Raw genomic sequence first — 27,764 nt, forward strand, 5'->3', positions numbered from 1 at the left:
AGGCTCTTGTGTATGTTAGTGTGAGTGTGTGTCAGTATATTTCAAATGGGAGTGAACAGGATGTCTAAGCTCAATCATGCAAGCAGTTAGTGTCTGCCAGTGTGCTTGTGAGTCCTACACTTCTCTCCTATACCTTAAGGTGATGAGCTGTCGTATAGAGCTTTCCACAGCCGTCATATTTACACCGAAACGCCTTTTCTCCACTCTGCTGAGATTTAGGAGTTACTCTCGTAGCATGTCCTTGCAAGACAATCTGGAAAAAAAACAAAACAAGACTTAAGGTACTCATACAAAATTCAACAAATGAAAAACATTTTTAAAGTCTAATTTATTCTATGAATGTGAATACACTGTCGTCAGACACACCAGATCCCATTACAGATGGTAGAGAGCCACCATGTGGTTGCTGGGATTTGAACTCAGGAACTCTGGAAGAACAGACAGTGTTCTTAACCACTGAACCATGAAATTACTATTTTCACAATAAAAAAGACAAAACTGTATCACGAGCTGTAACTCACAACATCCTGATGCTAAGAGTCTAGGACTTCAAGTTAGGAAGATTCTCTCTGTTCTAAGGCTCAAAAAGTCAGTGCTCTGAAAGACTGCAGTTTGACCTCACAGATCTATTGCCACCCAGGAAACCTCTAGTACCCATGTCTGTGCCACGGCACATGCCTGAAATGCCAGTCCTTAGGAGGCTAAGGCAGGAGTGTCATGAGCTTAAAGCCAGGCTGAGCTCTTCAGTAAGAGTCTACCTGAGACATCTAAGATTAACAGAATTTCCATTGTACATTGCTATTTCCTGATATACTCAAGGAATATAATAGTTACACTATATATATAAAGATATATATATATAAAGATATATATATATATATATATATATATATATTTATCCATCTCAATAGTTACACTTTTTAAAAAAAGGAAACGGAACCTTAAGCTAACTTTAAATGTATTTTTAATTTCAAAGACCACAGCAGAGAAGGCGTCAGGTCAACTGATTCCCCGTGACAGGACCCATGTGATCTGAGTCTACGCTTTTATTCAACTGAGGGCCATTTTTATGGATCAATAGCATAAAAACTCAAACCACACTTCCCCTAAGGTCTTTGAAGATTACTACCTATTTTAGAAGCTATAACACCAACGGTTGGATCTTGCCTAGGTTCAATACTTAGTACTGCCAACAAAACAAATCAAACACCAGAAATTTCTAAAACCATAAAAGTTGCAAATGGATTTACAGAAAGATGGCTGAGAGGTTAAGACATGTTGCTGTCTCCCAGAGGACCCAGTTTGATTCCTAGCACCATGGCAGACAATTCATAACCACCTTTAACCCAACTACAAGGCGTATGCATCGCTTGCCTCTGGCGTCCTCGGATGCCAGCACTCACTGCACATACACACCCAGACATCCAGGCATGCACACATGCACACATGCACTTGCACATACATAATTTAAAAATTAAAAAGCAAAACACCTTTAAACAAACAAACAAACAAAATCTAGCTTTACCTGCATTAAAGAAACAGGACCCGGTTTACATACCTGCATTTTTTTCTCTTGTTCACTCTCTCCAATCATTCCTGTGCTTGTCACACCTTCACTACCATCGATGGACACCTGAAGTAATACAAGAAGACTGTACAAGGTCTCATTGTTTATTTGCAGTGCTGGGGACTGAACCTAAGACCTATGTATTATCATAGTGCTGGGAACTGAACTGAAGGCCCATGTATTATAGACAAGCACTAATACTGAACCATACTATAGGGTCTCCCAGTCAGGACATATATGTGAGACAGGACCTCAGGTCCTGAACTCACTACAGTCCCAGCCGACCCTAAATTCCTGCTCTTTCTGCCTCCACATCCATGATGCTGAGGTTACAGACACATCTCCAAGTCCACCTCCCCACCCACACTTCTAATTATATGAGAGGTCTACTTTTAGGGCAGAGTAAAAAAGAAAACTCAAGAGTTCTCCCTACTGCTCTCTCCCTTTTGGGATGAGATTTTACTGTGTGCTCCAAGTGGAGTCCTGAACTCCTAGCCTAGAGAGACCTTCTCTTAGCTTCCTAAGCAGTTGGGAGAGGCATGCACCCTCATGATTACCTCAAAAACTAGTGGTTTTTACATAAAATTCAAGGTTTTCCTTCACTTTTTTCTAATCTCTAATTTAGCTTGTTTGCGCTTCTCTCATGTCCTTGATGGAGCGCATCCTTGACTGTCTTTCTGTGAATTATCAACTGTTTATTTTTTAAAGTTTATGGGTATCTTGCCTTCACGTACGTCAGCGTACCTAAAGCACTGCAGTGCCTGGTATGCAGTGCCCAGAGTTTGGGCGACTGTGACTCACCACGTGGGTTCCAGGAGTCAAACCCAAGTCCTAAGCAAGAGCAACAAGTGTTCTCTTTTCATGAACTTGGAGACCTGCCTGCCTCTGCCGCCCAAGTGCTGGGATGAAAGGTGTGCTCAACCTCCACCACTGGGCACACGTGTTCTTAACTGAGCCATTCTCTGCATTTCTTTAATTGTTGTTGAGACAGTTAAATATAGCCCAATATAAAGACAAAATATAGCCCACATCTGGCTTTAAACCTTAGATCGTAAGTTGGAATTATACGTGTGCTCTACATTCCTGGCATTCAGTTATCTGAAAACAAACACGGAATTCTTCATTATTGACCGACTCAGCATTGATTTTTAAATCGCTAGCTGCTGCGATGGCTGCTGCCTCCACCTCTTATTTTTCGTTTTTATTAGTTTTGCTTTTGAGCCAGGGTCTTATTTATCCCAGGGTGGCCTTCAACTTATTATGTACCCAATGATGACGATGAACTGCTAACCTTCCTGCTCCACTTCCTAAACAATTTGTGCAGTGCCAGTGCTGACTTCAGAGCTTCGAGCACAGTAAACACTGTCAGCTGAGATATACCTCCAGTCCAGAGGTTGGTACTGAGGTTGCCAAGTGCCATACCTTTGCTGCATACTGCTCCAAAGCACTAATGGTATCTGGGTCAATTGTGGCATCTCCAGTGTGCAGCCCTGCCACCGTGCCGTCAGCCTGAATTGCCAAGATGGTGTCAGACTGCGGAACCTGCACTGCATGGTGGATATAAGCTGTTGTGCCATCTTCCAGCTGAACGGCCTGAAGTGAGCTCTGGTCATAACTATCTGAGGGGAAGGAAGAGAGAAGCGTTATATTAAAAGCATGTTATCCACAGACCCTCTCGGCCTTCCCTTAGAGCCAGTTGCCAATCCACAGAACTACTTTCTACCATGAACCTACAGTGACCAACCACAACAGGCTGGGATGCAGGTGATTTTATTGTCCTTCCTGCCCCTGATTCTGATCTCTCAAAACTTAGTCTTCCTTCTAACAGACTGCAAACAGGAGCCCCTCCTCCATCCTATCTTTACTTCCTAGGGACTCTGTCTTTTGGCACTCACCCTAGCCCCCAAAGCTCTTTTCAATGGCCTGTCTCCTATTTCCCCCCTAGACCATCCCCCATTCCTTGGTGTAACTGGCCCAAAGAGTACTAGTACTGCAGAAGTTCTCTCTACCAGGAGCCCCACAGAACCACATCTGCACAGAACTCAGAGGACAATAGTAACCAAAGAATGGAGCACCACCCAACAAAGACAAGACCAGTATCTAACCCAAAAAACATCCCAATATCATAACTCCAGATGCCTAGATCCAGGACAAAAATGTAAACATAGATAAGCCAGTAACCTAATTGCAATAGACTGTGAGAAATGCAATTAAGCTGAGGCATAAGACAAAGACTTAAAGATAACAATTTTGAATATGTTCATGGACCTTAAAGAAGATATGAAAACAAATGTCTTAAGACAATGAAAACAAAAATAGCCAAATAAAATAATGAGAACCATTTAAGGGCATGAAAATACAAATAGAATATATTTTTAATAAAAATCTTTTAATAAAGTCATAGAGCCAGGCAGTACACATTTAATCCTGGCACTTGGGAAGCAGAAGCAGGTGAATCCCTTGTGTTCAAGCCAGCCTAGCCTGTAGAGCTAGTTCCAGGACGGCCAGAGCGACACAAAGAAACCCTGTCTCAAAAAAGAAAAAACACCATCCCCTGCTTCCCCTCTCACCCCCCCCCAAAAAAAACCCAAACAAGGATCCATCTTTCTACTGAACCCAATAAACACAATTCACCATCAAAGGCAGATATCTTCTCAGGGTAAAGGGAAAGAAAGATGGTGCCTGTAAACTAAGGTGTGTTGATACTCATTATGGAGGGAAGCTATCTTTAAAGTTATAGTGATCTTCCTGTTGCTGCCTCCAAATCCACGAATTACAGGTCTACGCCCCCATACCTAGAATTGACTACATGTCTTATATTGATTTAATCTGTACAAAAATAGTGTGAGTCAGAATTTACCACCTTTAGTATATAGACAGGAACCTGAGGTCTGAGACATTAAAGTGACTTTCCTTAGAAACATTAAAAAAAAAAAAGCCTCCACATTTAACCTAAAGAATAACACACTCATTTTTAGTACAAATAGAGAAACCATAATTTAGACTCATGCTAGTTCCTGGTATTCAAACACTACCTAGCTCCAGAGTTTGTGCTGGTTGTTGTGTTAAGCTGTTCCTGGACAGCTCAAACTGCCACAGAATCTCCTTACATGATGTCCCAACCTGTTGCCTGGTGCTTCAACCACATAAAGACAGTTCTTCCTTTCCCACACCCTAGCTCCTCCTCGTGTTATTTACATTCACAAGGCCATTGTACCTTTCGAGGTGTGGTGGATAAATGCAGTGGTTCCATCTTCTAGCTGCACTGCTTGCCCATCCTCCAGCCGCAAACTGTCTCCTGCTCGAGAGCAATGCTTACATTTAGATCCCTCACTTCAGTGCGTTCCAGTTAACTCACACAGCAGCGACAGAGTCCTTAACACACACATCTATTTTAAGAGTCATGGGACACTTAAGTAATCTCAGGGAGGTTGCTTTGATAAAGTAGTTCAAGGGAAAGGGAATTGCAAGACTTGTTTTAGGAACATATGCCAGGGATGAGGAGAGTTAAAGCAGGAAGGGAGAACAAAACGAGTGGAGGGAGACAGTCGCCGTTCCTTAGCCCTGCTGTTTACTAACCTCCTGAGCTCAGCCCAGCAGTGTCTCTTCCATTTTCTTTGGAGGAGTCTCAGGTAAGTTTAATGCTCTCTTTAGCATCTATTGACTTGTCTTTACAGAGGAAGACCAGAAATCAGAGCAAGTTTATGTAGTAAGAACCACCTGAGGTAGTTTGACTCTCTGAGATCGGGGAATCAGTTTCTTGTGTTGTTGTTAAACAAATGGTCTCACTGTACAGCCCTGGCTAGCTTGAACGGACCAGGATTAAAGGCATGTGCCGCCATGACTGGCTGCTGTGTCTTAAATACTTACTACTTTTAGGTATAGGAACGTGTTGAACGTAGGCAGCAGAGCCATCTTCCAGCTGAATGACCTGCCCATCAATCAGTCTTCCGTCTGGAACAAAACATCGAGGCCAATAACTTAGCAGCAAAAAATCTAAAACCTTATACAATTTCAAAATGATATCAACTATAAAAACATACACTACGTAAGCTCATGTTCATCTTGCTTCTTCCCTCAATGTTCTGAGGCAATTCAATATCACATCCAGTGATCCTACAGAAAGCAGAAAATCCTCCCTCAGCCATCCTTCCTCCCTCCAATGTTCAATCAGATAAATTCAAGAGGAAGAGTGGCTCATCACAGTACGCTACATGCATTGAACCTGTGAACCTCTCAGAACCACTTAGTACCCATGACCTGGAACATGAAAGCTGAACACACAAATCAGTCAATGTATGTGAGTCCAGCAGACATTCTCAGTCCTGGGAGCTATATCTACCTCTGTCTACATATCTACAGACATGGATGTCAGTTTTCCATATAAGAAGAAGTTTTAGAACGAGACTATTTCTTGAAGCAAACTAAACAATTCAGAGACAATGCTATTTTAAGAAAACCAATAAAACAAAACAAAACAAAAAAAAAGCAAATATCTTCTTCACATGCTTTGTAGACATTGAACCACAATGGACAGTAAAAAGCAACAACTGTCTTACCCCCTCCCTTTCCGTCCCACAGTATCTTCCAGCCATTTCAAAGGGCAGTCCAAAATTATCACAGCAAAACTTAAGTTAAAACAACTTCAGGAATCACACACAACACAGCAGTTTTAGGAGAATGAAATGAAGTCTAGCTGGCAAGGGTTCCGAGTCACTGTCAGTAACCAGTTGGCCACACGACACACTAACCTTTCGAGTTATGCTGTATGTAAGCAGTAGAGCCGTCTGCAAGGGTTACAGCTTGTAAACTCACACCTTCCATATTTTCTAAGTTGTCACCATCTGTGATAAAACAGAGTTAGATACCTATACATATGCATGTTAATGACTTTAAATTCTTTTCTATAAAATGAAAACTAGGGGAAAAGCAAGTTGTTTAATTCTTAAGACGCTCAAGTAGATTCTTTAAAAAAAAATTACCTAGTCAAATTGAAAACAACAGAAAATGGGAGGGATCTGGATCTCATCAAGACAACACTAGATGCATGTGTGGGAGTCTTTTTATAAAGTAACAGCCACCACCACCACCATCTTTAATTGAAGCCTCCATGATTCTTTCAAGCAAGATGGCTTACCTGCCACGGTTACCGCCTCTGTCAGGCACAGGGTAACATGTTGAGCCTCCATTCCTCCTCCAGGAAATTCTGTAATCCCCTGAGAATCCCGATTTATTTGCGCTAACAACATTTTCTACCCTGAAGAGAAATATGAACACTTGAGGAGAAATGAAGCACATGAAATACAAGCTGAGTACGTATGATAGTTCAGCAGGTGAAGGCATTTACTTTCAAGTCTGAAGGCCTGAGTTTCATCCCCAGAATTCCCTTAGTAGAAAGAACTCACTCCTGCAATTCATTCATAGGTAAAAGTGAGCTGACTAAATACACTTCCATAGTTTATATATGCCTGGCCAGGGAGTAGCACTATTAGGAGGTGTGGCCCTGTTGGAGTAGGTGTGTCACAGGGTGTGGGATTTAAGACCCTCATCCACCCTGCCTGGAAGGGAATATTCTGCTAGCAACCTTCAGATGAAGACAGGGATCTCTCCGCTCCTCCTGCACCATGCCTGCCTAGACAGTGCCATGCTCCCACCTTGATGATGATGGACTTCTGAACCTGTAAGCCAGCCCCAATTAAATGTCCTTTATAAGACTTGCCTTGGTCATGGTGTCTGTTCATGGGAGTAAAACCCTAACTAAAACATACACAAATATAAAATCTTGGCCTTTAATCCCAGAATTTAGAAGGCAGAGGCAGGCAGATCTTTGTGAGTTTGAGGCCAGCCTGGTCTACACAGAAAAAACCTGTCTCACCAAAAAAAAAAAAAAAAAAAAAAAAAAAAAAACTTTAAAAACCATCTTTTATTTTTCATTGGTTCTTGCTATAATTACTGCAGTAACCTTTCTGTTCATTCAGCTACTCCCTCATCCTTCTGCTCCACCTTCCTTCCTTTCTACCTTTCTTTCTTTGAGACAAGTATCTCTCTCTATACAGCTATGACTGTTCTGAAATTCACTTTGTAGACCAGGCTGGCATTGAATTCACAGAATCTGCCTGCCTCTACTCCCTAGTGTGGGATTAAAGAAGTGTGACATGGTGCCCAGCATTGTTGTTTAGTCCTGGGCACTCAACACGATAGATAAACTCTTTTCCTTATCAGCCATTTAGCATTTTTCTTATTATGTACTAGGCACATACTGTTTTCTCATTTAAAATAATCATTTAGGATCTGTGATGGCTTACTGGATGCCTGCCATCAAAGCAGACAACTTGAGTTTAATTCCTGGGACCCATATGGTAGCAGAAGAGAACCAATTCCCGTGACCTTTCCACAAGTGCAATGACATGTCTCACACACACTCTCTGTCTCAGAATGATTAAATAGGATTTTAACAGTGCACATTTTTACAGCTATTAAATATGCTGTAAGGATTTAAGTAGACAGTCCAGGCTGCCCTTGACTACATAAAGTCCTTCCTCCTGACTCCCAAGAGCTGAGACATATATTCCCGGCTGCATTACGCCCCCCCCCCACCTTAACATTTATTTATTATAGTTAAGTGCACTGCAGCTGTCTTCAGACACACCAGAAGAGAACATCAGATCCCATTACAGATGGTCCATGCTGGTCTTGAACTTGTTATATAGCCAAGAATGACCTTGACTGAAGTTGAGGTTCTTCTGCCTCAACTTCTTCAGTGCTAGGATGTCAAGATGAAGCACCACAGGTTAACTCACCGGTAGGTGAAACCAGGGCCTTCTGCATGCTAGGCAAATACTCTATCAACTCATGGTGGGAGGGAGGGGAAGCTTTTTAAATAGTCTGTAAAAACAGTCTACGGGTTGGGAACTTAGCCCTGTAGTAGATCAAGCTCTGAAACAAAACAAAACACCATTCTAGTTTAAGTTCCTCTAAAGAAAAGGAAAAACTCAGGATGCTTCCAATGAAATCTTAGAAATGAACATGGCCACTCCATGCCCTACGTTCCCCTTCACACTGTTTGCAGAAGTAACCCCAATTCAGAAATAGTTCCATCTGGCTCCTCTGTAATTTCATCTCTACTGTTTTTCTTAGATTCTTACCTTTGGCAACCTATTCAAAAGTATGTGCATACAATGTGGACGTATGTAAACCCACAGCTAACTGCCACATGCATGCTATCATAGAAACAGAGAAGAAATCGTCTTTGTTGTACATTTAATTCTTACTAGTATTGTTGTTTTGGTTCCCATGCCCCTTATGTAGGAGCTGCAGGAGAGAAGGCTCCCGCACACTACCTGACTGCTTTAACACCAGCATCTCCAGCGATCCTTATTTTTAAGAAACTCATTTCAGGGTCAGATGAAATTGAAAACGGAACCTTAAAGTACAGTGTGGAAGTAAAAAAAAAAAAAAAAAATCACACCATAACCGCACAACTTGTACTAATTATTAAAAAGATGAGGACCAGAGGGAAGGCTCAGTCATTAAGAGTACGTACCACCCTTGCAAAGGACCCCAGTTGTCCCAGCATCCAAGGCAGGCAACTCACAACTACTTGTAATTTTAACTCCAAAGGATCTGATGCCTCTGGTCTCATGGACATTACTCATATGCAGACCCATCAACAAACACATAATTAAAGTAATATTTTTTTTTTAAGACACAGTCTCACTATGTAACCTTGGCTGGCCGGAACAAGAGATCTGTCTCCCTCTGCCTCTCAAGTATTGGAATTAAAGATGTGCACCATCATGTCATCAATAAAATAAACACAAAGATGCTCCACCATATGGTTCTTAATGTTTATTAAGCACTCCCTGAGGGCTTGTGAGGTCCCTGCAAATGGGAAGGAGAGAGACTGTCTCAGCTGTCCTCTGAGTCCTGCACAGGCGAGTGTGTGCCCACCTCCAAGTAAATACATATAATGAAAATCTTTAAAGCACTTGCTTAAGTGCACAATTCAATGAAGACTGTGTGCAATAGCAAAAAAGAAAAAAGATCAACATGTAAAAACCCATCAAGAAGGCATTAAATTTCCTGCCCACAAATGAAGTGTGAAGACACTAAAAAAACTGATGCTCAGAACACAGCTCCATTCCACAGTTCCTGACTACTACCACCTGCAAGACCCTGGCTTTGACCTCCAGCCAGCATTAAAAAGAGACATCTACAAAAAATGGTGAGAAATATGTCCAAAATGTGTAGTGAAGGAAAAAAAAAAAAAGCAAATGGCTTAAGAGTATTTCTGGTATAATTACACTCAGGTATTTAAAACTGTATGTAATAACAAAGCAAGCATGTCATATAAATCCAAATGGTATGCCTCCTGGAACAGGAAGGACAGAGATAATTGTAAAGAGACTAGATTTTCAATATCCTATCCTATATGCTACAGGGATCCAATATAGCATGAGTGCTGTACCACGGAGCTATAGCCAAGCCTAACACTTATTCCAATACCTGGGTCCCACATGGTAGGAGAAACTGACTTTTGAAACTTGTTCTTTGACACAGAACACACAAACTTACTCTCCCTTCCCCCTCTCTCACACACATGCACATGTGCGTAGACATACTTTTAAATAGGGAGAGGATACAAACAAACATTTCTACAAAGACAGTCAACAAACAAATGGACAACAAATGATGAATTTCACTAGCAATCGGTGAAATGCACAAAGAAACCCACAAGACACACCACCACCTCACAGTCATAGGATGTCTATAACACAGAATGCCAGTGTGTGTGGTGGAACCCAGACGGTGAGGCACAGCCTGACTACATAACACAGAACAAAAACCAGTAAGAAATGTCTAGAAGAAGGCTGCACATAATCCCAACACATGGGAAGCAGAGGCAAGAGGAGCTCAGTGAGTTCAAGGCCAGCTTGGTCTACAAAGCAGGGCAGCTAGGTCAAGTATTTATAGTTTTTTTCATTATGAGACAAGGTAGCCCCTGACTTGAAACCCCATCTGTTCATCTGCCTGCTTCCAGAGTGCTGGGATTAAAGGCCTATTAAAGGCATGTACCACCTCCATATGCTAATTTTATTTTTCCCTTTCCTGAGACAAGCTCCAATGTGGTGGGCTGGCCTGGAACTAAGTATATAACCAAAAGTGACTCTGAACTCCTGATCGATCTTCGTGTCTCTACTCCCAAGGGTTAAGACTACAGGTATGCAGACTATGAGCGAATCTGCAGTTTTAAGGGCTGAATTTAAGGCAGGTAAGCATTCCACCACTTGCTACATCAACTTGCTCTTCACTGGGATAGGGCCTCATGTCTAGGTAACCCAGACAGGCCTTGAATGTATAACTTCTATTTTTGCCTTCATAGTTGAGATTTCAAAGTTGAACTATCAGATTTAGTTTGAATTATTTGAATTTGAAGATGTGTGAAATCAAAAAAGCTGTTATCCACATACTTATTTCGAGATCAGGAACTCAGTGTGTAGCTAGCTGTAAATATGTAACTTGAACTCTTGCCTCACATTCTCTGAATGCTGGGAAAGACACAGCCACCATGCCCAGATAAAACAAATGAAAATAAAGGGGAAGAGAGAATTTGTAGTCAACTAATTTCCAAATATTCAAAATGTCAGGGTAAGATTTATGCTTCTATTGATGTTTTGTGATCTTTACACTTTACAATGAATTTAACATATACTTAGAACGAAATGTTAAAATGTTACACTTTTTTTTTTTTGCCGACTAGAGCAGAACGCATCTTTCCTAGTAAAATTAAGAACCAAACTAAACACAATCTGAAACTTGCAATTTCTCACATATCCAACGGGTTATGCCAGCTGATTTGGTATTTCCAAAGCGAAGGCAAAGCTTGATTCAAACAAATAGATGGGCACTGGTATTCATTTATACTTATTAAAACTTTGTTTAATGAAGGGGAGAAAAGTTAAAAGAGTGAACGGAAAGTCCCACTATAAAACATTCCAAGAGACTATTTTTGAATATTCGATGTTAGGCCTCACAGACTTTTGAAGGAAGATTGTGGAAAACGAATAAATGTGCCTACGATCAGCATAGGAAGAAACCCCGGGGGCGATGTGCAGGCGGTGTCCCCAGCCGCAGGGCCCGCGCCCCTGTTGGGGCCTGCTGTGAACCGAGGCCCGGAGGCCCAGCCCGACAAGCTTCGCCACCGAGCGAGCGCCAAGGGACTCGTTCCGCGCGAAGGTCAGGTCGAGAGCAGAGCCGCCGGGCTCCCGAGAGCTCCACCCTCCCCTCTTGCTCTCCCTCCCCTCAGCGGCCCCCAAAGGGGACAGGCGGGGCGCTGCGTGAAGGGGGTGGGGGTGGGGTGGCGTCTTCAGAGAGAAAAGCTCCGCCGCCCTAGAGTGGCGGGCTCGGGTTATTAATAAACTCCACTTCTGCCCGAGCTCCGCTACGAAGACGGCCGTAGCATCAACTAGGCCTAAGGACAGGCATGAGCAGCTGGAGGTAGAGCCCCGGCCCAAGTGGGCCCGCGCCGCCGCGCTGAGGGCGGCGGCCGGGCGGAGAATAATGCACACTGGGTAAAAACACATTTATATACGAACCTCCGAGAAAATTTTCCAACAATTCCTTCGTCCGACCACCATGCACCAGGACAGGAAACAGCCGCCCGGCCCCCAGGCCCCGCAACCCGCATAGCAATTCCGAGTCCCGCCCCTAGCCTCCATTGGGCTGTCATTACGTCACTCACTGAAAGACTCTTGCTCTCGATTGGTCTAAATTTAGCTGACGGGTAGGAAACCGCCACTAATCACTCCCACTTCTCCTGCGTCACCGTAGTTTGGGCTTTCTACCCGCGCCTGACTGGCTGGCGCCAGGTACAGAATCAAAACTTCTGTGCCTGACTGGTTGGCAGAACTGCTCATCCCGGACCACTCCGCCCCACTGACGGGTGAATTATGCCGATTCTGGGGCCCCAGCGGGAGGCGCCATTTTGTAGAGAGGGAGGGAGGTTCATTCTTTTGATTGCCCGGGAGGGAAATAGGGTGATGGGCGCCATTTTCCCTGCAGGACCGATGTGTAGGCTGTGGAACTCCCGGTGGGCCTGCCGGAGCGCGTGTCGGAGGCCGGATGGCCTTTGCCTTGCTATTGCCGAATGTTACTTCACTGGAAGGGAAGATAAAGGCAGGAGTAGGGCAGCACGAGGGGCTCACGAGCTCCCTGGGGGCTCTTGGAGTCGGCTGAGGCCTTCGCTTTGGGGCTGTGTCCCTAGCGCTGCGGATGCCGAAGAGTGGTTCGGAACCTGCCTCTTGCCCTTCCGTGATCTCGGGAAACAGCCATACCATGGGAAGTTGAGTTTTCTGCTCCTGCTGAAATTCTGGCAGAGGCGAGCTTCCGCTGGGAGGCAAAACGAATACTCTAGTGTCCGTGGACTTGTGGGTGTTAAGTTGATTTCGAGCAACTAGGCATTACCCCGTTCCTTTGCATGTGCTTTCCCTGTCTTGACGAACTGGAGGATGAAGAAAGCATCTGTTGGGTTCTTTAACCTTTTGAGATAATAGTTGTGGCGTGTGTGGTATATTTTTTGGTCCTCTCGGCCCAACGCTTATTTAGACCATTTCAAGCGAGTCGTTTCAGAGATAAGCGTGCAGTTAAATAGGGTTGCCAGGTGTATGTTCCAATAGGATAGGGAGACTGACCCGCAGTAGCAGTCACTTGCATTTCAGACGGTGATGTCATAGATAAAATAAGTCTAAAAATGTGAAAAACAGTCAGGAGAAACTTGAGTTTGTAATGCAATCTATTCGGAACGTACAATAAGTACTCTTTCACTCGTCTGGTCTGAGACTTAATTTTGCACTGTAGTCCTGGAGGCTATGAACTTGGCGGGAGATCAATTAAGTTTCCAGAGTACTAAGAGTGCTGTATAGTCTATGCTACATCAGGCCCAATAAACTAGTTTTTAATTGTTAATCTAATCTGGCACTCAAATGCCATTTGAAGGGTAACAGGATTTAGAACGTACTTTCTCGTTGCTTCTGAGATGTGGCTGTTTGGCTTCATATTTGCTATGTGTAGAGGGGGATCGATAACACGATTTTGAACTAATCCACAACACCCTTCAATGATTAGTATGTCACCACTACTTTGTTTTAATACTCTTGAACCTGATGGCCAGTAATGGGGGAACAAGAAATAATTTAGGATGGTCCTTGAGAAAAATAAGGTATGATACTAGATTTAAAAAGAAAATAAAAATTTATTTCATACTTCAGTGCTCAATCTGCATATATGGCTGCATGCCAGAAAAGAGCATCAGATTGCATTATAAATAGTCCATCAATCTAATTGCTGGGTATTAACCTCAGCATCTCTGGAACCAAGCCATTTCTTTAGCCCCAGACTGCATTTTATAATCAAAATGTTTAAAACATATTTTAGGAAGTTTAGTAAATCCTATACTCCAAGCTACTCTGACGAAACTGTTAGTGTGATTCTACAGTAAGCATTTTAAAATCACAAATGTCTACAATTCTTTGCAAGCATGAGCATGTGATGCTGAGCATTCTGACATGCTAGGCATATCTGTGTTTAAAATCGTCTTATACTGGTGGTTTGGGTGGTGCTAAACCAAGAACCCTCCATTAGAGTTATTTTTAGGTACCAGCCCATAAGATTCCTGACTTACCAGTATTTTCTTGGTTGCTTTTCAGAGCTAACTTGAACCCAGCCTTATGAAAGCTAGGCAAGCACTCTTGCTACTAGGCTTACAATTAAAGCATTAACATTCTTTGGCCGCAACTACTACCTCTATACTGGGATTACTAAATTATGTTGGTTTTTTAATTATAAGAGTACTCTGTAGCTGTCTTCAAACACATCAGAAGAGGGCAGTGGATGGATCGAATTACAGATGCTTATTACAGAGCCACCATGTGGTTGCTGGGAATTGAACTCAGAACCTTTGAAAGAACAGTCAGTGCTTTAACTGTTCTCCAGCCAGCCCTGTTTGAGAAAAGGCTTTTCTGGTATGTAGCCCTGGCTATCCTAGAATACATTCTATAGACCAGGCTGGCTCCTCAGGGATTTAACTACCTCTGAAGTGATGGAACTAAAGGCATGTGCCACCACCACTACCAGGTCTCAATGTTCAAGGTTTTTTTTTTCTTTTCCTTTTTTGGGGGTTGAACATTTTGATCCTTCTTGAGTGCACAAACTGAATAAATCTGTCAATTCCTGGTAGGCATCAAAAGAAGTAGTTAAGATTCTGTCTAGTACATTTAGATCAACTTGGAATACACTTGTGACAGGATGTAGCACTACTAGAAGCTGTGGCCTTGAGTAGCTGTTACTGGGTGGACTGAACCCTTCAACCTAGCTCCCTGGAAGCCAGTATTCTTGTAATAGCTTTCAGATGAAGCTCTCAGCTCCTACTGCATGGGCCTGCCTGGCTGTTGCTAGTCCCTACCTTTATAATAGACTAAACCTATTAGCCAGCCCCAATGAAATGTCTTGAGAGTTGCCTTGGTTGTGATTTATCATAGTCTTAAAACTAGGATATTGCTGTGATAAGCTTGACCATACTTTTGGAATAACGTGGCTTTGAGGACTTTGAATTTGGATACTTCAAATGGGGCTTAATGGGCCATCCTAATAGCAGATTTGAAGACTTGGTTGCTGAGTGTAATTTCAACTGTGCAGACCTGGCCCAAGAAGTTTCAGAGATTTCATTATGTGTCAGTTTTTAAATGGTACTTTGGTGAAGAATGTGGATACTTTTTGCCCAGGTCTGAAGAGTCACCTAAGGCTAAGATGAAGACTCAGATTATCTAATTGCATTGAGAAAGGAAGTTTCAGAAATGCCCATCATACACTTTGCTCTCTGGTTAAGTCTCATAAGAACATTTTAAACAAGCATATAAGCTGAGAAAGGAAAAACATAATAGTTCAGGCATTAAAGGGGTGCTAGGAAGTGAAATGGAACGACTATTTATGAATGTTGATTAAGGGAGGCAAGATCCTACCCAGCTACAGTTAGGTCTAGGCTGGTGGCACACACCTTTGATCCTAGGAGATAAAACCAAGCAGGTCTGTGAGTTCAAGGCTAGCTGGGAGATGAAAAGCAGTAGGTGAATAAAAGCTTAAATCCAGGCATGGTTGTACACCCCTTTAATCTCAGTAGACAGGTATGAAGATCTCCCAGTAAGTCAATGTGCTGAGCAAGACCTAGGACAGCCAAGCCTAGACAATTGGAGAGGCGCCAGAAGACATAAAGCTAGTGATAATGCAATACCATGTTTCAGCTCTAGCAAGTAGCAGCTTCAGCCATGTGGTTCCAGCTGGAGCCAAGAAATTGATGGTGATTCAGAAGAGACTAAATCACTGAGGTGAAATCTGGGAAGTGTTTTCTGAGAGCTGTCTACAGAGATTGCCACAGTTGTATGCAGCTGTACTTGGTCATGTATAAGTCACTCAAGTTAGAGCCAGAGGACATCTGCTAAGGAAAGCTGACAGGAATGGAACAAGCTCAGGAGGAAAAGAGTTGAAATCTGAAGAATGCATTGAAAGCAGACACTATTCTCTGAGGCCCAGGTTCAGTTCTCACCACAGTGGCTCATGGTTAACCATCTAACTTGAATTACTGAAGATCAAATTACTCCTGGATCTTTTGGGCACCAGGCACAGACATTATATGTATAGCCAAAACACCCAAAAAAATTTAAAAAATCTGAGGCGGAAGAAATGGCTTAGTGGTTAAGAGGGCAAATTGTTCTTTTTGAGGACTGGAGTTTGGCTCCTGGCACCTACTTCAGGCAGCTCCCAATTGTCTGGAACTTTAGCTTCAGAGATGACACTGTCGACCTATGGTACGCAGGTACACATACTGACACACATACATATAAATGATGTGTGGGTACCTGTGACAGTACCAACATGTCTCAAAAGAGCACCCAATCCCAAGAATAGAGGGACGGCTCTATATATTATAGAGGACCTGGGTTCAGTTTGTAGTACCCGCATCCTTACAACCATCCTTAATATCAATGTAAGGGTTGATCCAATGCCTTCTACTTGCACAGCATTCACTACAAATTGGTATGTTGGTCAGCTCTGTTCTATATTCTGGTTGCATTCAAACCTAAAAATACCATATTTATACTCTACTAATAGCATACTGTGAGAAAAGGGGAAAGTAGCAATTAAGGTGGCTAAATTAAAATTTAAAGCCTACATTAAAATTATAGTAATGGGGTTAAGGGCACACTGGCTGCTTTTCCAGAGAACCCACATTCACTTCTCAGCACCACAGGCAGTCTTATCAGCACCTGTAACTCCAGTTCCACCCGATCTGACAGCCTCCTCTGGGCAGTGAATACACCTGGGAGGCAATACCTACACATAAAATGTAAATTTTACTCGAAATATACTTTTGCAGGGCATGGAGACATAGACCTCCAATCCTTTATTAGGGAGGAATTAAGTTCAAGGCCAGCCTTGTCTACATAGTTCCAGGAAGCAAGGGCTACATGGCATCTTCTAGAAACTTAAAAGGGGAAAAAAAACCATAAAACATTAGGTATATCTACTAAATAAAATTATGTGTTCTAACATCAAATTAAAAATATATTACCTCTGTAAATGAGAATTCACTGTGTATAAAACTAAATCACTTTGAGATAGGGTTTCCTAAGTAACAATGTGAAAATTGTATTAATTTAAATATTAGTGCAGTCTGAAAATAGACTAGGTACAGAAATGTAAAGAAAGACGATGATAATGGTAATAATATTCTCCCCTCTACACACAATGAATATAAATAACTACTCCATTTTTATTGTATTGATTTTATAGAATAGTGACATTCCCTTAAGCAACTAGGGTATACACTTGGTGTCTTAACTGTGAGACAGGAGTAGAAGCACACACAATTAACAGTTTGTACCCACACATTGAGACATTGCTTTCTTTTTGTCAACATTTTAGTATTAAATTCAGAAACACTTTGATTCCTTCAGAGTCAAGACAGAAAAGCAAACAGTGCCAATATCAGTGGCTTAAGTATTGGTACACAAGAAAAACACAACACCAAAAGGGTTTTCTTAATTATGCATTTTAAATATCAATATGTGCATTTCATTTGTACAATTATAAATTTGGTTTTAGACAACAGTATGTAGTAGTTTTGAATCCACTGAGATGTTGCTTTCAATTTGAAATATTGTGTATACATGTATATAAAAAATAATCCAATGTATGACTCATCTGACAGATGTTTAGATCAATAAAGTCTTTGAACATGCATTTAGGAAGAGGGGAGAAGCCCACCCTGCTACCCTGTTGTTGCTGGCTTATTTCTGCAGTGGTATCAATAGTGGTTTTTAGAGGGAACCATGTGCCTTCAGTCTTATCAGAGTTATGATATGATACTGTAATCAAGATGGGAAAAGAAATGAGGAATGGGGAATGGGCAAGTATTTATCTTAAATACATTTTGCACTCTATCTGGTACAAGATAAAAACAGGTTCATGGGGATAGGTATTCATTAGGAATAAATTGCAATCAGATCAAGACATAATTGCCAAATTAAGTTCTTTTAATAGATTGCATATATAGATGTTTAGCCATACTCTACGATCAACTCGTTAAGAGTAGAATTTTATATCCAATTTACATGCTTCCAATATCACCTCTGTTTGTTACATAAGGTCTTGTTTCCAAATGTCCACTTGTACACTGAGAGCTTTAAGGAACGAAAAAGGACACAGAGGGAGTTGCCATTTTTAGCAGCAATGAAACATCACTAACCCTTTTTACATACCGAATTCAAGTCACTACCAGAGGTGAGTGCACCACAAAGTCACCAGATACAAAATTGCTAGTTCATTTTTAAATTAATAATTAAACCTGAAATTACCCCTCCCCCACCCCATTACATCCCTTTTTATAAACAGCAAACAGTTTTGCTTTTATACATAGGCTAGCAGGCTTGTTTCAATATGAAAGTGCTAATTCATTTACAGATTTTAAAATCAGTTATGTAGTGCTACAATAAATGTCCAATCTACATAGGAACAATCTGGTGAATGAAAATGATAAAGACCGAATAAGGCTATCAGATTACCTTATCTTATTTACATATAAAGGATACCCAATGGTAAGGAAGAGACAGAAATAGGACAAATACTTAGAGGTGTAAAAATTACATCTACCTTTGAACTTTATACTGTAAATGAGACATTTTAAATAGTCCTGTAGCCCATGCCTATTTTTTTTCCTCAGAAAAAGAAAAGCTGCCTTCATGACATTCCCCTCATTTCAGATTTCCACAGTGTCTCTTGAAGCTTCAGAGTCAGGATCTTACTTTCTTCAAAAAATAAAGAAAATAGCCCCCCAAGTTAACCCCTCCCCAAATCCCTCTAGTTTCTCGTCCAGTGCCAGGTTACATGATCAGCTCCCACCTCCTGGGGTTTCTGTCCTTCTATTGATCAGTTAGTACATAACATGAACCAGTTCTGGAACCACTACTAGGAGGAACACAAGCTCTTCACTACACTCACACAGCAGGAAAGAAAATGGAAACTCAATTCATCCCTGGTGCCGGGCCTCCAAAATTGAAAGAACTTGGCACAACTGGAGCACTGAATTTGTATCCACCATGCTTTTCAATCATTTTGGATTCTAGAAAAGAAAAAGAAGAAGGGGGGGGGGGTGTTGAAACATGATGGTCATCTGATCAAAAAGAACTGACAATACATTTACAAGGAGACTTTAACCTATTAATAGACACATATACTACATAAGTTGTATATACAGAGTTCTCAGAACTCATCAAACAAAGGAATACATCCAATGAGTGAAAAACATAAAATTCATTAGAATGCTATGCTTGGTCCTTGTTTTACTATGACTATTCAAATGGCAGATTGGATATTAACACTCCTGGAAAACAATCAGACTGCATACTGTATAATGATAAATTTTTAAATGCATACTGAAATGTTTAAAATTCCTATAATTCTAATATATTTATAAGAAAATTGTTAAGTCCAAAATTTAGATCTTCAACAGCATCTCTATTATAACAAACATTTTTACTAAGCTTTTTATACTATCTGTAATCTAACATACAACAATTTAGTGTTTATACCTCAAGCCCACATTCCTTTAGTAATGTTAAATCCCTTCAAATAATATAAGTTCTATAAGTCACTAACATACCATGGGCTGCTCTTCTTTGATCAGCCAGAGTTGCTATGTCCTGTAACTGTTTTCTTTGTTCTTCATTAAGACCATGAGTCAAAGCTTGATACCATACAGGATTACGATTTTGAATAGCTGTGGGGTTGGGGGAGGGGAGAAGAATGAGGAAAAAAAATTAGATAAATAATGAGAGTCTAATCAGAACCCCACCCCCCCCAAAAGCAATAAACTTGATAGACAACAGAATCAAAGTTAACCTAGTTCCTGTAAAAGAGATTAAATGGGCCTTACAAATAAACGTATTTTCATGCTTCACTAATTTACATCCTGGAATGAAGGTGTAACTTGATGGATGATGTTATCTTAGCAGGGGAGATACCTGAATACAATCCTCAGGTACCAAATAATCCACATAAACCTAAGTGTGTAAGAACGCTGACTTTGCAGTTCAAGATTAAAGTATAATGACCACAAATTTTTATTCGATAGGCCAAGTCATTTTAATGTATATAAAAATGTGTCCAAATTGTCATAAAAATGAAAACATCATATGGCTCAAAGCATCTGCAAGTCCAGTGAGAATCTAATTCACACATACATGTGTGCACCCAATAGAAACACATATAATTCAGAACAAAAAAAAAAAAAAAAACAAAACAAAAACAAAAACAAAAAAAAACTAAAGAAAAACTAAAAATTTGTAGGCCAGAAATGTGCACACAGTAATTTAAGCAGCTGGTTGTCTAGCATGAAGCTCTGGGGATTTGGTCTCCTGTGCTACATAAATCATGCGTTTTGTGATTCTGTAATTCCAGAACTTCAGAAAAAGAGACATGCAAATCAGAAGTTGATTCTCAGCAAGATAATCAGCAGGATAACAAACTAGGCCAAGGCTGAAATATAGGAGATCCTATCTCAAAAAAGGGAAGAGGGGATAGAAAGAAAGAAGATGGGAAAAGAGAAAGAAAAAGAAGATTCCAGAATACAAGAGAAATATGTCAGTACAAATATGCTCTTTGACTTATATGTATACTCAATGTAATACTAATAAAAATTTCATTAAAATAATCTAAACTGCTGGGGGGGGGGACCGATGGTGGCACCCGCCTTTTAATCCCAACGCTAGGGAAGCAACAGCAGGAAAATAAGCAATGAGTTCTACGACAGCCAGAAATATGTAAAAAGACACTGCCTCAATAAACCATACCAACCCATTAGAAAGAAAGGTAGAAAAAAAAAGATTCTGAACTGTTTCATGAATATGGTATGTGGGTTTGTTTTAAAGGGAGAAGGGAACTGACATGTAAGCACATGATCTTGTTTCACTATTACTAGATCTCTGGACAGACCCTGTAACTGACATTTATTTATAATGTCAGGAAACAGTAACAATGTGTGCAAGTAGTCTCATAATCAATTAATTCTTGATGCTATAAAAAAACAAACAAACAAAAAAACCCCAAAACAAACAAACAAAACTACCTATGCTTTTGTAGATTTGTACCAAACTATCACCAAAGTTCACGTGGTGACTCTTGGTTGTAATCTACACTACGGTAGATAAAAGGAAAAGCACCACAGGTTCAAGGCCATCCTGAATTACATTACAAAAAGATGTGTCACAACTCCAGGATCAGGAGATTCAATGGTCACACCCTGCATTCACAATATACATCCCAACCACATAGATGGGGTGCAACCAAATATTGCAAATCAAACAATCAGGATTTTAACTATAAGTTTTGAAATACACTATTTTCTTATAATGTACATCTTTCTAGTTGTAACATAAATGTAATAGGATAAAGAAGCTGAACATGGTGGTACATGTGAGAGGCATCTTGGTCTACATAGGAATTTCCAATTTCCAAAAATAGAAGGAAAGATGTCCCTAAATGTCAAAAGAAACCAATACTTTTTCTATCGATTTGCTTCACTTCTTGTCTAAGGAACAGACACACACACAAAAAGAGATTTTGTCCAGTTAAATGGCTCCCCATATAAGAAATGGACTTACTTTGAAATATAGCTTTAAAGATTTGATACTCATCAACAGGGTTGTCTTCATCATCAATGATTGTGGAATAGCCTTCTAGAGCAGTCTCCTCCGCATCATCTTCTTCCCAATCTTCATCATCTCCATCTTCCCCAGCTTGTTTAGCCAGGATCTCCAAATATTCCTGCCCATCTTCATCAATATCATCTTCATCACTCCCTAGTTCTTCTGCCAATTAAGTTGTTTATGACAATGAAATGTACTGTTACTCAGCAAAGTGACGTTTAATTCAACATTCTTAGTAAATTACAAATTTTGAAGTATTTGAAAGAACAGTTCCAGGAAATAGTATATAAATTACATATCCAGCAATGAAAGAAATTCTCACATGTGTCCATGAACCCTAACTATTCAACTGACAATACAGTAAGTAATAAAGCTTTATTGGTTTATATATCCAATCTCAGGACAGGACTCCCTAGAGAACCTGCCTGGAAAATACAAAAGAGAAAAAACAAAACAAAACAAAAAATAAAAAAAGAGAGAGAACTGGGTATTTGGTTACAATTACTGGTATCAAATCTAATAAATTTATACTGGTAGCCTACAGTCTCTTACAAGTTAAGTATTCTGTCCAATTTCTAATAACCTTAATTTTAGTTTTTATGTGTAAGTGCACCATATATGTATACTGCCTGTGCAGGTCTGAATCACAGTAGATATGATCTTCTTGCTTCTACCTTTAGAGTGAAGCTATGTGGTGCTGGGATGAAATTCAGGCTTTGTGCATTTCAAGAGAGCACTCTAGCAACTAGATATAGAACACCCCAGCTCATCTTCCCAATTTTGTTTTGCTTTGAGAGGGCTTCCTTTGAGTCCCTGTAGTCCTGTAATTTGCTCTGTAGACCACACTGGCCCCTATCAGTCTGCCTCTGCCTCCTGAGTGCTAGGAGTAAATGTGTGTACCAACATTGGCTTTTCTGAAATTCTTAAGGGAACTCTTTCTCCTAAATAAACTCAGGGGACTGGAGAGATGGCTCAGCAGTTAAGAGCACTGACTGCTCTTCCAGAGATCCTGAGTTCAAATGCTGGCGACCACATGGTAAGTCACAACCATCTGTAATGAAATCTGATGCCCTCTTCTGGTGTATCTGAAAACAGCTATAGTGTAGTTATATAATAAATACATAAATCTAAAAAAAAAAAAAAAAAAAAAAAAAAAAAAAAGAGAGAGAGAGAGACCCTGTCTAAATAAAATCAGGGTTTCCAATCAATTTACTACAATATAGCTAAGTTTAATGTCTTCTGTCAGAAGGACAGAACATGGTCTCAGTATTTTGCTTAGGCTGGCCTTAAATGAGAGAACATAAGAACTGCCTTAGATTATCAGGCAATGAGATAAGGGAGTATTGGCCACAATACCTGGTTCCCTATGAATGAATTGGAAAGCATTTGGCTACTAGCCTGCAACAGAGAATTCTTTGGTGTTTCTAAGCAGACACGCTATTTCAGAATAGCATAAATCCCTTACCAGTTTCATCATCATCTTCAGCATCATCATCATCATCACTATCATTCTCATGTTCTGCATGGCAGGCATATGCTCTTTTTAATCCATTAAATAAAAGGATAAATGCTGGCAAAATCTGTCCTGAAACCTGATTCAAAACCTGTGGTATTTGTTCCATATCAATAAGAGCACACAGGCCAAGAACACACATCTTCCTGTCATGAAGCCTGAAACAGGAAACAAAAATGATAATTTCATTTTTATCTATTTTATAATTTAGGCAAAATCTCTCATGAAATTACAATTTATTTTTACTTACCCCAGAAAACAGTCAACGTCATTAAGCCATTGTGTGATAAAATGATTTGTAACAGGTTCAACATTATTTGGGAAGCGAAGATTTTCTAAGGTATTAAGCAGTAAGTGTGGATTATAATATAATGCTGCAATTGCAACCTGCAAGCACATTGTCCGGAGTTCACTTGTTTTAACCTCCCTCGTCAGTCTCTCTAAAGCTGCTTCCACGAATAATGGAATACACTGTAAAGAGAGATTACAAAATCTTACAAGATTTCAATTACATCCTACCTAGCTTAAGCTATAATCTTACTCATTACTTCAATTGAACCTGTCTCCTTAGATGACTAGCATTTGTAATTCAATCCTGGATTTAGAGTAGTAATAAGTGGCTGGTAATGCAATTACTGAATTAACTTATCAAAACTCGTTAAGCAAGGCTAATTTACACACAACAAAATATGTATTAATCAAATTGTTATTTTACGTAACAAATATTTAACAAAACTTCATTCAGGTTATAATGATACATATAATACACCCGTTCCCATCAAAAATTTAAAAGTACAACAAAGACCAATATGTTGAAGCCTCAAACAGAAAATGAGTCTCACTTACCTGATCAATGCCCCGGCCTTTGCACTGTAGAATGATGACCTCTAATAATTTTGCTGCATGGCATTCAGCATCTTCTCCTGCAACTCCAGTAAGAACCTTATCAACACAGAATATAAATTGTGAAAAAATGTTCAACCAGAGAAACAAAACGATGAATTTACATTTCAAATGTACAGAAATATGTGATTTAAATTCATTATAAAGAGGATAGATGCCATTTCGGTTAAAATGTACCTTTCTAGCAACCTAGTTTGTTATATATATAAATTCTTATTCTGACTCTAACAAATATTAAAGCACATCTCCCCAAGTATGATAGATAGTACATGCTTGCAATCAAAGTGCTAAGCTGAGGCAGGACGATGTCTACCAATTATAATACACAAAGTATAAAATAAAAAGCCAAATGGGAGAGTATCTTAGTTCCTTCTTTTGAGGTTTTTTTCTTTGCTTGAAGACTGGGTTTCACCATTTAACTCTGGCTAGTCTGAAACTTGCTACATAGACCAGGTAGGGCTCTACGTCACAGTGCTAGAATTAAGGTATGTGTCACCATACTCAGCCAAACCCTTGCATTCCCCTTTCCCGAACCTCTCTAAGGTCTTATCTTAAAACAAAAAAGCAATCAGGAAAAAAAAAAAAAACAAAAAAAAAAAACAAAAAACTCAAGTTATAATCTATCTATTCAGAATCTTCTAATTCCTTGGCAAGTGCTCTAACATTGAATTGTTATTTCTAACCCCTAACACTATTTTTTGGTTTCATTTCAATTTTTGGTTAAGATATCAAACTTATACCACATGATGACTTTGACTCTTAATCCTCCTGCTTTAACCCACAACCATGAATAATTCTCTGAAATGTTTAAAGCCTTTAATTGTCTGATCCCGGTGGCTGTGTTCAACAAAATTAAGAAATGTATGTGTCTTTATCATTTTATAACAAACCTCTGGCATTATAAAATGGGCCTACCTTTTTACACATGCTGTATATCATCTCAAGATACTTGGTATCAGACAGAAGTGTGTCTGTATCAACTGTTACATAGTTATGTAGAAGAGGCATCATGTCTACAGTAGGAAAAAAAAGAATCAATTATACATCATTTATCTTCTGTGTATCCCCTCTACTCTCAATGGCCGAAGCCAATCTTTAATTGATTAGGTACCAAGGATGACTTTGAACTTCTGATACACTTGCCTCCAAATAATATATGTAGACAACATCACATCAGGCTCATACATTTTTATAATAAAATATTGTCATTTTTTTCTTAAAAATTTTCCTTACCAAAAGGACAAATGACAGTATGCCTCTAATATATACATGTATACTTATTTATAAAGAAAATATGGAATGTGTTTTTAAAAAGCAAACTATCAAAAATCTCAACAGATCAGCAGTTAATATGCATTTCGTCCTTGGCTATTAATTGTTATTATCTAAAGTAAACAAGACAGCAGTGTGCACCCGATATTCAAATTATAAGCTAAGTCTAATCACAATGGGTGGCAGAGGAAAAGTAACACTGATTTCACTTTACCTGTAAAGTAATCAAAGCCATCTTGTTGAAATACTTCAAATACAAGAGGCAGTAATTGCCACATCTGTGGAGACACTTGTTGACATGTCAAACTGTGTGCCAAAGAAAAGATTTCTTCATAAAATTCTAGAAGAGAATAGCCAAATTGTTATAAAGTGCTTATTCATCCCAAATAATATAAAATAGTAAAATCAGGTGTAATACCTAAGACATGCTGTTGTAAAACGGTCCCAATGACTTGTAAGCAGATTCCCTCAAGCTGCTGGGTTATCTAAAAGAGAAGAACTGGTAAGGAATTCTAACTAAGATCACATTTTTGTTTAAAACAAACAACACCATTGAATCTGTTCTGAAACAGCACACATAACCATTACAAGGAGAAAAACAAGGAACCACTTACTTATATAACATAATGGGAAATCAGTATGACAAATACTCTGTGCAACACACATATAAGTAAGATCAGTACAGAATAAAATAGAAAGTTACTACAGTTGATTATACGGAAATTGTCTGAAAGGAGACAGTATTCCTCCCAATACCAGTAACTAGGTAATTTCCATTTCTTGTCCTTTGATTTCTAAAAGTGTCTCTTATAATGTAGCATTGAGTTCCCTGGAGCTGACTACGTAGACCAAACTAAACTGAAACTCAGAGATTCTCCTATTTCTGTCATGGTTAAATACTCCAATTACTGACACCAAATTCATTACAGTGGAAGCAAGGTTAAAGTTATCTCTAGCCAAGTACTGTGTAGTCATGAGGCCAGGATGTGAAGCTGAAAGAAGCACATAAAACTAGCAATTGCCATATACACATAGATACAAGAATCAAAGCAGATGGACAGTTTTATAAAACGTAAGATGTTTTTACTTTTCTATACTTGTTTAGTTTTTACCTCTTTGTGATCTTCAACCACACTCAGAAGTGTGTCAATTGTATTTAGAATTCCCATAGCAGTAACTGCCTTGTCATCACTTCCCTCCTCATCTGGCCCAGTCTGGATTACTTGGTTAAATGTCATTGCCTAGAATCATGAGAATGAAACGTATTCAATGTTTTGTTCTTAAGACTGCTGTTTGGGGAGACACATCCCACATACACCCACCCATAGAGTAGGAGATAGGATGTATGTCCCAGGCCGACTTCAAACATACTACTTGCAACACACAGACAACATACTGCTGAGATTACAAGTACACAACACCCTGAGCATGACCTTAGATTTTCATTAATGAAATGTCCAGTTGGGAGCAAAACCATGTCTCTAATTTATTTGATTATGCCTAAACAGGAATAGACTGACCAAGCTGATTTGAATTTTTCATAAATTTTATTTAATGCATGAGTGCTTTGCTTTCAATAATCTCAGCTCAACACTTCTATGCCTAGTGCCTGTTGACATAAACCCGAAGAGGGCATCAGATGATCTTGAAAGAACTGGGACTGCTCACAATTCTCAGCCTACATGTTAAGTGATGGGAGTAAAACCCAGGTTCATTGGGAGAACACACATCAGTCTTAACCACTGAACTACCTTACTCACCAGTTTTGCCATTTGTAATTTTATCAACTATTCAGGAAAACAAAAGATACTGAACCTAAACAGCCTGCCCTGTGGACAGCATCAAGATATTTGGACTTTTTCTGCCTCACTCTATAGGGAGGCATGTGAAAAATAAACAAGATAACTATTAGTCAAGTGGTTTATACTATATAGAACATAGTAAGTTCCATGGAATATTTGCTTTTAGGGAAATCAAGTCACTTTTGACATACTATAGGTATGAAACAGAAAACTAAACATCTTTGCAATAATGATGGATTCAAACAACATACCAGATGTTGTGTCATTTCTACAGCAATAGGAGTAACTTCTTCACTATATTCACAGATCATTTTTTGAATTACATTTGTAAGATCATCATTTTCTGTTTCTCTTATAATATGAAGAAGAGCCTGCATTACAGGTCTGATGAATGGCGTGATGTATTCTTTAGCTGAAAGACATGTGGGGGGCGGAGAAGAGGAACGTTATTA

General features: G+C 39.7%; 2 protein-coding genes across 4 annotated transcripts in view; both read right to left on the bottom strand.

Annotated features, from left to right (window-relative positions):
• ZNF143 (zinc finger protein 143) overlaps positions 1-12,239 on the bottom strand; it is a 29,686-nt gene extending 17,447 nt beyond the window's left edge. For 2 of the 3 annotated variants that reach the window (XM_080912832.1, XM_080912830.1), the window contains exons 1-8: positions 12,163-12,239; positions 6,705-6,824; positions 6,319-6,411; positions 5,438-5,521; positions 4,785-4,868; positions 2,990-3,186; positions 1,559-1,633; positions 134-253 (exon numbers count right to left, since the gene is read on the bottom strand). In XM_080912832.1, the coding sequence (XP_080768958.1) occupies positions 134-253; positions 1,559-1,633; positions 2,990-3,186; positions 4,785-4,868; positions 5,438-5,521; positions 6,319-6,411; positions 6,705-6,816 (765 nt within the window). In that variant the 5' untranslated portion in view covers positions 6,817-6,824; positions 12,163-12,239. The remainder of the gene's footprint in view (positions 1-133; positions 254-1,558; positions 1,634-2,989; positions 3,187-4,784; positions 4,869-5,437; positions 5,522-6,318; positions 6,412-6,704; positions 6,825-12,162) is intronic. The other variant, XM_080912831.1, reaches the window with a different exon arrangement.
• A 5,131-nt stretch (positions 12,240-17,370) lies between these two features.
• Positions 17,371-27,764, bottom strand: part of IPO7 (importin 7) — a 37,251-nt gene continuing 26,857 nt past the window's right edge. Inside the window, exons 15-25 of the mRNA XM_080911148.1 lie at positions 27,564-27,724; positions 26,623-26,751; positions 25,929-25,995; positions 25,725-25,850; positions 25,154-25,251; positions 24,182-24,277; positions 23,586-23,806; positions 23,288-23,493; positions 21,778-21,984; positions 19,779-19,895; positions 17,371-19,238 (exon numbers count right to left, since the gene is read on the bottom strand). Of these exons, the coding sequence (XP_080767274.1) occupies positions 19,141-19,238; positions 19,779-19,895; positions 21,778-21,984; positions 23,288-23,493; positions 23,586-23,806; positions 24,182-24,277; positions 25,154-25,251; positions 25,725-25,850; positions 25,929-25,995; positions 26,623-26,751; positions 27,564-27,724 (1,526 nt within the window). The 3' untranslated portion in view covers positions 17,371-19,140. The remainder of the gene's footprint in view (positions 19,239-19,778; positions 19,896-21,777; positions 21,985-23,287; positions 23,494-23,585; positions 23,807-24,181; positions 24,278-25,153; positions 25,252-25,724; positions 25,851-25,928; positions 25,996-26,622; positions 26,752-27,563; positions 27,725-27,764) is intronic.

The sequence above is a fragment of the Micromys minutus genome (assembly GCF_963924665.1).
Source record: "Micromys minutus genome assembly, chromosome: 2".
Classification (NCBI taxonomy): Eukaryota; Metazoa; Chordata; class Mammalia; order Rodentia; family Muridae; genus Micromys; species Micromys minutus.